The sequence below is a fragment of the Panthera tigris genome, chromosome E1, assembly GCF_018350195.1.
Source record: "Panthera tigris isolate Pti1 chromosome E1, P.tigris_Pti1_mat1.1, whole genome shotgun sequence".
NCBI classification, from domain to species: domain Eukaryota; kingdom Metazoa; phylum Chordata; class Mammalia; order Carnivora; family Felidae; genus Panthera; species Panthera tigris.
The window spans coordinates 11,890,186-11,899,950 of NC_056673.1; the positions used below are offsets into that span (position 1 = coordinate 11,890,186).

Here is a 9,765-nt window from a genome sequence, read left to right on the forward strand (position 1 = left end):
GGCTCAGCACTGAGGGTGGAACCTGCTTAAGATTCTCTCTGGGCACCTGTGTGGCTCAGTCATTTAGGCGTCCAACTTCAGCTCAGGTCATGATCTCATGGTTTGTCAGTTCGAGCCCCCTGTCGGGCTCTGTGCTGACAGCTTGGAGCCTGGAGTCTGTTTCGGATTCTGCATTTCCCTCTCTCTCTGCCCCTCCCCTGTTTGTGGTCTGTCTGTCTGTCTGTCTCTCTCTCTCTCAAAAATAAATAACCATTAAAATTTTTTTTTAAAAAAGATTCTCTCTCTCCCTCTGCCCTTCCTCTGCTCGTGCTCTCTCTAAAATTAAAAAAATAATAATAAAATAAAAATGCATATGGCTTTGATCCAGCTGGTCCACTCTTGCACAGAAATACTTGCATGTGTACTCATTATAGCCCTGATAAACAAGGAGCAATGAGAACCAACTTAAATGTCTATATGGAACGCATTAAATACATGATGGTGTATGTATGCAATAAAACACGATGCAGTAGTTACAAAGAATAAGATAGTTCGATAGTGTTGTTGTGGAAAGGGAGCTAACACCTATTGTCAGGTACAAAAGAGAAAGCAATAGAATAATATAGAAGACCACATCCTATTTTATAAACAACAACTATTCTGTGAATGTTTATTCAGCAAATACCTCAGCCTGTACCCTGTGCCAGGTAGCACCCTAGGGACCAGGAATATAGCTCCCTGACCCCAGGGAGCTGACATTTGAGAGAGGAAGGGACAACACAGACACACAACATCAGCTTAGAGAACATACCCAGGGGATGGGGAGGAAGCTGGGTGGGGACAGTGGCCTCTTTAGCTACAGCAGCATGGCCACTTTGAAGGGGGGACACGAAAGCTACTCAGAGCTAAAGGATTAAAATCAATGTGGCCACACCAAGTCCTAGCAGGGAAATATTCCAAGAGGGTATGTTAAGAGTTCTGTAAGATCAGAAACAAGCTTCGTGCATCCCCGGGGCAGAAAATAAGCCAGCGTGCCTGGAGCAGGTGAAAAGAGGTTGGAGGGCGACACAGCGGGTAGCAGACCACCTCACGGGCCTGGCGGACTTAGGGTAGGAAGCCAAGAGGGACAGGGGGAGGGGCAGAGAGGGAGGCAGACAGAGAATCCAAAGCAGGCTCCACACTGACAGCACAGGGCCCTACGCGGGGTTCGAACGCACAAACTGTGAGATCGTGACCTGAGCAGAAGTCAGACGCTTAACCAACTGAGCCACCCAGGTGCCCCCCAAGAGGTAGTTTTAAGAGGGGACCAACATCACCAGAATTTGGTTTAAAAATATCTCTCTGGCTGCTGGGTAGAACATACAAATTTATATACAGATAAACCTGTATTTGTAAACCATACAAATATGTACATAAATGCATTTTTTTATTAAAATTTTTTTTCTTAATGTTTTTATTTAATTTTTGAGACAGAGAGAGACAGAGCATGAGCAGGGGAGGGGCAGAGAGAGAGGGAGACACAGAATCTGAAGCAGGCTCCAGGCTCTGAGCCATCAGCACAGAGCCCGATGCGGGGCTCGAACTCACAGCCTGTGAGATCATGACCTGAGCCGAAGTCAGACACTCAACCGACTGAGCCACCCAGGTGCCCCAATACATAAATGCATTTTAAAAGGTCTGTAAGCATACACCCCAAATTGTTAACGAGGATAGAAAGAGCGGGGTTGAGGGAGATGTACATGGGAGAGTGGAGAAAATGGGCAACTCACATTTTTTCACATATGTACACACTGCATTTTTCAAAAGAATATACTCATGTATTACTGAATAATAATAATAATAATAGTAATAATAATAATAATAAAGGGTAGGGGCACCTGGGTGGCTCAGTCAGTTGAGCGTCCGACTTTGGCTCAGGTCGCAATCTCGAGGTTTGTGAGTTCAAGCCCCGCTTCAGGCTCTCTGCTGTCAGCACAGAGCCTGCTTTGGATCCTCTGTCCCCCTCTCTCTCTGCCCCTCCCCCGCCAAAAAATAAAAATAAACACTAAGAAAAAAAGGGTAGTTGCCACTGAAGATAGTCCGAGGAAGCACAGCCCCTGCTCGGCGCTGGTGGAGGAAGGACACAGCATGCCAGGAAGGCTGTTTTAGGACAGTGGGCAGATAAGGTATTCGCTCACTGTTCCCTCCTACCTGACACCCCCTTGCCTTCTGCACCTGCCAGATCCCTTTTCATTTTTCAAGATGACAGCTCAAGTGTCGCCGCCTCCTCTGGAGAGTGTTAGCCCCTGCCTTCTGTATTCATACATCTACCATGCCACTTCTAGAACTATGTTCTAGTCATCTGTTTACTAGTGAACTCTTTGAAGGCAAGATCTCTTACCTACTTTTGTATCTGCAGCATCTTCTAGGAAGCCTAGCATGTAGCAGATGCCTGACAAATATTCCTTAAGTAACATTTTAAACCTTGGCCTCTGTCTACTTCGGTACTAGATACAAAGCTATCCACTTAGTTACTGACTAGATCCCTCTCTCTCTCTGTCCAAACTTTGGGCACTGACTGACCTTAGGAATCTACCCTGTTAGGAGCCAAATGGAAGTACAAGACCTGTGGTATGGTCTAGACTTGCATTTTCACAAAAGCGTTACCAGGGAAGCTGTGGGGGGAAAAGTGTTCTAGGCTAGAATACGTATGAAGAATGCTATATCCTCTGCTACCCCAGCGAAGGGTCATGATGCACACACTAGCAATCTGGAAGCCCTTAGAAGTCTGATCTTAATCCAATGCCCCCCATACTGTTTTGGTTAAAGAATACTTTTTTGTTGCATACCTATTAAATCTTGCAGGATAGTAACCACAGCAGCTAACATCTACTGAGCACTTACAATGTGCCAGGAGCTATATATACTGAGGACTTTCTCATAACCTTCCTTCTACACTTGAAGAAACTGAGACCCAGAAAGTTTAATAACTTGCCCAACATCTCAGAGTTAGATTCGGGAAAAGCCCGGATTTGAGCCTGGGCAGCCCAACTCCAGTTAGGATATAACCTTAACCACTACGCTATCTAGCACCCCAGAATACAGTTGGCTGAATGCGGTCCAGGAAACGCTGATCCAAACCCAAATAGAATTTTGAACAGCTTCAGTGCAGATACACATACGCTTTGTCCCTCTAGGCTCTTCCTGTAGGTGGAAGAAGTCATACAACAGTATTCCACCATAAATCAAGTTCAAATCATAAACCAGAATGAAACACAGTACTCTGCAGGACCTGACTCAAGTCTAAAACTAAACTGCCAACAAAATGAGTCTGAAAAACTGTAACTCAAAGTTCTAATGGTGGAACTTTGAACACTGATGATTTGGGGAGGCATTTATATGGCACAGTAAAGACCAAATCATACCTTATGTTTGATTGGTCAGGCAGGCTGGTAAATTCAAGCAAAACTGTGACCAATAAAAGTTTATACAAGTCTAGAAATAAATCTTAAACACTTATGGTCAGTTGATGTTTGTCAAGGAAGCCAAGACCATTCAATAGAAGGAAAAAAGAGTCTTTTCAACAAATGGTTCTGAGAACTGGATTTTCACTGACAAAAGATTGAGGTGGGACCCCTTCCTTACACTTTATGCAAAAATTAACTCAAAATGGATCAAAGACCTACATGTAAGAGCTAAAACTATAAAGTTCTTAGAAGAAAACGCAGGAGCAAGTCTTTGTGACCTTGGCTGAGGCACATGATACTTAGATACGACAGCAAAAACACAGGGGCAAAAGAGAAAAACAGGCAAAGTGAACTATATCCAAATAAGAACTTTGGGTTTCAAAGGACACCACCAAGAAAGTAAAGCAACAATCCACATGGGATGAGAGAATATATTTGCAAATCATATATCCGATAAGGGACTTGTTATCTAAAATAAAGAACTCTCAAAAATTAGCAATAAAAAAGATCAATAACCCAATTGAAAAAAAGTAGGAAAGGATCTGAATAAACATTTCTCCAAAAAGGATAAACATATGGTTAAAAAGCACACCAGAAGATGCTCAAAGCATAAGCCCTCAGAGAAATGGCAAATCAAAAGGACGATGAGATATCTCTTCACACCCACTAGGACGGCTGCAATAAAAAAGACCACACGGGGAGCCTGAGTGGCTCAGTTGGTTATAAGTATTCAACTTTGCATCTCAGCTCAGGTCTTGATCTCAGAGCATGAGTTCAAGCCCTGCACTGGGCTCCACGCTATGTGCGAAGCCTCCTTTAAAAAAAAAAAAAAAAAAAAAAAAAAAAAAGCCCACAAGTGTTAGCAAGGGTGTGATGGAATCCTCATACATTGCTAACGGGAACGTCAAATGGTACTGTCACTTTGGAAAAGTTTGGCAGTCCCCAAAATGTTACACATGGATTTACCGCAAGACCCAGCAATTCTGCTCCTAGGGATATACACACCTAAGAAAAATGAAAACATATGACCACAAAAAAACCCAAAACTTGTACCTGAGTGTCCATGGCAGTATTATTCTTAATACCTAAAAAGCAGAAACAACCCAAGCGTCTACTAACTGATGGACAGATGAACAAAACGTGGCATATCCGTACCGTGGAATATTACCCAGCCATGAAGTACTGATTTGTGCTAGGAAGCAGATGAACCCTGAAAACACAAGACGGCATAAAAGAAGCCAATCACAAAAGACCACACAGTGTATGTATATGAAATGCACATGAAATGTCTCGCACGGGCAAATCTACAGAGTCTTAGAGTAGACGGTGGCTGCCTAGGGTTGCAAGGGAAGGAGAAGAAGGGGTGGTGACTGCTGATGGGTTTAGGGTTTCTTTTGGGGGTGATGAAAGTGTTCTGAAGTTGACCATGGTCATGTGTGCACAACTCTGCGAACACACCCGTTGAATTAGACACTTTAAATGGCTGTACGGCACGCGAACTACATCTCAGGATGGCTTTTGTGTTTTCTGTTTTAAGTCCTCAGGGAAGGCCATCATCTGTAACTGCTGATGGATTTTAGTGGGTGGTTATGGAGCGGGAGCTTCAGCTCACAGGAGCAACTGCTCCACCAGAAGCAAATAGAAATACCTCACACAATACTGCTTCCTCACCACCTTTCTCATTAGGTCTCCCGTTAGGCCCCTTCGTACCCCTTACTCTGTTCCTTTTCAGCACTGATCACAGTCCGTGATTATCTCTGCTTGTGAGATTCTTTAACGTCAGCACCTACTCTCCGGCAGGGCTGTGAGCTCCAAGACGGCGGGACGATGTGTTGTTCGTCTCTGTATCACTGGTGTCCAGGAGCATCTAACAGAGTCGGTTCTCAGATATTTGCTGAATACGGGCTCATCCAGCACCCAGTCACCCAGGTCCCGTTAGACTCAATATTTTCTCCTGTTACTGGATCAAAACACCTTACTAGCCTACAGGCCGAGTGTGTGTCACTCAGGGTGTTACCATGTCCAGGGCTGAAGAAACAAGCATGGAGGCCTGTGCAGGGACGAGGGAGAGAGAAGGCAGGGCGGCAGAGGGTGGGGGCAGCAGGGGAGAAGGGGAGGCGCCGGCAGGGGGAAGGCGCAAATACTCAGGCGGGAAGACAAACTTACTTTTCTAGGTTGGCCATCTGCTTCACAGCTTCCACAGCCCCCGGTAGAGGCTCCAGGTCAAGAAAGAAATTTTCCGATTCCCATATGCTAATGGCCTTCTCCTAAGAAGACGAGAGAGAAACATGCGACTTACAGGGTACTCAGCACCTCGCCTCACCACAAGGACGGCACAGCTGGGAAGAGCTGCTGACAATGAGTGTGAGCCTTCCACGCTCCCCTTACCCCCCAACACACACACACACACACACACACACACACACACACACACACACACAAGGACACATCCCAGGGGGAGGGCGGGTCACATGGAGTATGTGTGTTCCAGCCCCTCTCCAGGGGCTCCGACTTCAGCAAGGATCCAGCAGAGACCAGCTAAGGTGTCAGGGGCCATGAATTCTGAAGCCTGCTCTGCTAGAGGCACGGCTAGGGCCACCTGGGACGCAAGGTAGGTCATGAATCATATGCACTTGCTTGATTCGAACGGCCAGAGGCATTGTAGAGGCTCTGAGGGTGGACCAGGTCTTGCCATGGCACTAGAGTCCTTGAATTCAAGAGCTGGAGGAACTTAGAGATTTTTCAGCGCACCTCTGTGCAGTGTAGGTTAAGGGGGGGGGGGGGCTGGGGCTGGTGGAGAGCAGGTGGAAGGCCAGTTGAGCAGAACTCCAGGCTCCTCACTCATATCAACTACGACAGCCCTTTTGTCTGCTTTGTGCACTGATATGTCAGTAAGTACTTTGTGTAAAACGTATTCTGCTGCTTCTAAAGTTTGAAAGCCAAAAATCCAGACCTGCATCTGTCATATGAGAAAATCAAGGCTCTGAATAGGGAAGGGTTTTTCTGAAATGTCACCCAGCGGAACGGTGGCATTGCTGAGAGCTGAACACCACCTCCCAAGTCCCAGGCTAGAAGTTTCTACCTCGTGTTACGGGGCCAAAACCAAGTCTGCAGAATGCCACAGTTCTCCAGGCCCGGGACAAGGGGAAGGAAGACAGACCCAGTCCTCTGAGGAGCAGGAACCTGAACCCCATGTGTGTGGTGCAGCAAGGGTCTCTGCCAGGCCAGAGGCCACACACTCCAGAACCACCGTGTCATACAGGCGGGGAGAACCCTGAGATCACACGGGCCATATTCTTGCAAACTGTGTGGGATTAAGCAAACGAGTAACTCTTGCTAATGTCTGTTCTCTCTTGTTTGAGCCTCACATCCCACAAGGGGCAAGAATTGCTATCCTTGGCTTACTGATAAGGAAACTGACATTTACAGAGGATTGTTTTTTCAAGGCCACTTATGGGTGATACTGTCAGAACATGACTTTCGGCTTCTGACTCACACAGAGGCAGCATAGGCTGGTGGAAAGCGCACTCGACAGAGGGGTAAGACGTCCTGGCCCCTTAGTGTGTGACCCCGGGCTAACCACCTCACCTCAGTAATCGGCATCCCAGCCACCTCTCCCTCCTTCCATCACTAACTGGTCTCTGAAACCCTGGTCAAGGCACTTCCTGTCTCTGGGCTCAGTTCCTCAACTGTTCTGACCACGCAGCATTCCAAGTCAGTTAAAATGAGCACTGCCTTCCACCTCAGCCCCAGTGACCCCTCAGAGCACCGTGGAGACCAAAGGGGATACAGATAGAGCAGTGTTTTGTAAAGCAGATGTGCCTACATAATTAAGCTGGGTTGACTGGTTGGTTGTCTTTAACTGTAGATGCTGGGCCAGCTCAGCCCAGGTGAGACCCGGGGATGTCCTGCTGTGAGCTGTGCTGGGGATAAAGGGCACGTGTTCATTTATTAAAATCCCATTTCCTGCAATGTTCCCAGAAGCAGAACTCAGCACGTCACTCCCAGAACACCCCTTCCTTAGTGTCCCAGGAGCTCTGTTCCTTTGCCTCGTCCTTAGAAAATGGTAATTCATCTCCTTAGTCCTGGGGCCCGCACACTTGTACAAAGGACTGCAAAAGCCACTGTCCTTTCCAGGATCGGGGACGGGCTTTATTTTATTGCCCTAATACACTTCTGGAAGGAAACAAGGTGCCCAGACTGTCAATACCGTGCACCGTCTATAAATGAACACACACATAGAGCAGGGGGGTATGTTACTGAGGCCGCAAAAAAATTACTAGGGTATTCTCTCCACTTCGAAGTTGGTAGTCAGCCATTAGAGCTGGGAGGAGTGAGCACACAGAACCCTGGGAAAGTCACCTTCTGAAGTGCAAGGTGTTAAGAGAGACATGGTGCTTGATTTTCTTTTCAACCTGCCTCTCAACAAACCAATTATTGTCAAGTAACCTTTTCTAAGTCGAAAGAAAAGTTACTTGTTAGAGCAGGACAGAGAAGAGGACTTTGGGGTGGCGAAAGCTAAATGTGCTTGGGAGGCAGATGGACTTGGGTTCCAATCCTAGCTGAGCCCCTTACTGGCTATATGACTTAGGACAAGTTTCCTCGCCTGCATGATGGAGATATAATGTCAATCTCACATGGGAGATAATGCAGTCAACCTACGGATACAAAATAGGCTCTAATACCATCATCATCATCATCATCATCAAACTTCTGGTGACCTAGGGGACCCTAGGTGGCCAATCAAGGGATGCCAGAAAACATCCAGCCTCTTTAAGCGGGCAAGGCAAAATCCTGTTCCTTTCACCAAACAGTTTAAGCTCACAAACCAAGCCATCTGTCTATAAACGTGCCTGGATATTTCCCCTCCATCCATCGCGGACTCAGAGAGCAGAGCACATCAGGAGTCAGGGGGATGTGGCGGGCTCAGGTTCAGCAGGGCCGCCAGAGCAAGGGGATAAACCAAGGAGTTGATCCCACCCCATCTTGACCACTGACGCATTGTGTGATGTGCAGCACTCCACTTCTCTGGACCTCAAATACCACTGGGAACTAATGCATTCATGGAAAAGGGCAAAAAAAGAATGGTAAAGACACTCATCAAATTCGCGAGGATGAAGAAGTGGGCACGTGACCGTGGCAGGGGTCAAAGAGGACTTTACCTGTAACATTTATTTCATTTAAAAAATTAAAAGACTCGTGGCCAAATGCACCAAAACTTAAAAAGTGTGCTGAAGACAGTATATTACGCTTCCTATTCTCCTGACTTTTGAGAGGACAGCCACCAGCTCCTGCGCGCAGGGCTGCGCCCTCGGTCCTCCCCAGGCCCCCCTTTCACACGAAGACTACCCCGAGGCTCGGGGCGATGACCCACCCAAGGTCACGCGGGGTCCCGGCCCAGGACCGGGAAGGAGGGCCTCAGTCCCGCCGGGCTGGGCTCGGGGCCCCGGAGCGGGAACGGCGGCCCCGCGGCGGCGCCGAGCGGGGCCGGGGCGGGGGGCGAGGGGGTGCTCACGCTCAGGCCGGGCTGCAGGCGGCCGTACTGCTCCGACAACCAGAAGCCGCGCCGGTCCTCCAGCGCGATGAAGGGCTGGTCGGGGAAGCGCGCGCGGAACTTCCTGAGGAAGCCGCCCTCGAAGTCGGCCAGCACGCCGTCCATGTCCACCAGCACCCGCAGGGAGCGGCCGCCCGCCCGGCCCGCCGGCCCGCCCGACCCCCAGCGCCGCCCCGCGGGGAACGCCGCGCCGCGGGGCCGCCGCGCACACCAGCAGCCTAGCCGGATCATGGTCCCTGGCGGTCGCTCGCCGCGGGCGCCGGGGCCTGGGCCGCGCCACCCCGCCGGGCCGGACCCGGAGACATGACCGCGACGGGGGAAAGAAACCCCTGCCGGCTCGGGCGCGCGGGTAGCGCGGCGCGCAGGGCGCGGGGCGCTGGGCGCGCGGGGCGCAGCGCGCAGGCTCTGGCCCCAGAGCGAGGCTGCGGCACGCGCCCCGGCGGAGGCGGAGCTCGGGGGGCGGGGCTTTGGGGACAGGCCACAGTCCCCTGCTCTCCACTCGCATCTTCTCCCGGGACCCCGGGCCTGGACCGCCTCCTCCCACAGCCGCAGCGTGACTGCAGGAGCAGTGCGCGCTGATGGAGCGAGGCTGTGTCACTGAGCATTCACTGTATGGGGCTGTGGACAAAACTGACCAGGTCCCTGCCATCCATCCTGGAATTTACCTCTTAGAAGGGAGACAGACGAAAAGCAAACAAACGTACAAAACGGGCAAAAAATTTTTCAGAGAGTGGCAACAGTATGAAGGAACCAAAACAGGATGATGTGCCCCCGGAGAGCCTCCCT

At 49.5% G+C, this 9,765-nt stretch overlaps 1 protein-coding gene across 2 annotated transcripts in view; it reads right to left on the reverse strand.

The window, feature by feature from the left end:
• The window catches only part of NT5M (5',3'-nucleotidase, mitochondrial), a 31,591-nt gene extending 22,269 nt beyond the window's left edge, over positions 1 to 9,322 (reverse strand). For both annotated transcript variants that reach the window (XM_042965945.1, XM_042965944.1), the window contains exons 1-2: positions 8,941 to 9,322; positions 5,592 to 5,692 (exon numbers count right to left, since the gene is read on the reverse strand). In XM_042965945.1, coding sequence (XP_042821879.1) covers positions 5,592 to 5,692; positions 8,941 to 9,210 — 371 coding nt within the window. In that variant the 5' untranslated portion in view covers positions 9,211 to 9,322. The remainder of the gene's footprint in view (positions 1 to 5,591; positions 5,693 to 8,940) is intronic.
• Positions 9,323 to 9,765: the final 443 nt, after the last annotated feature.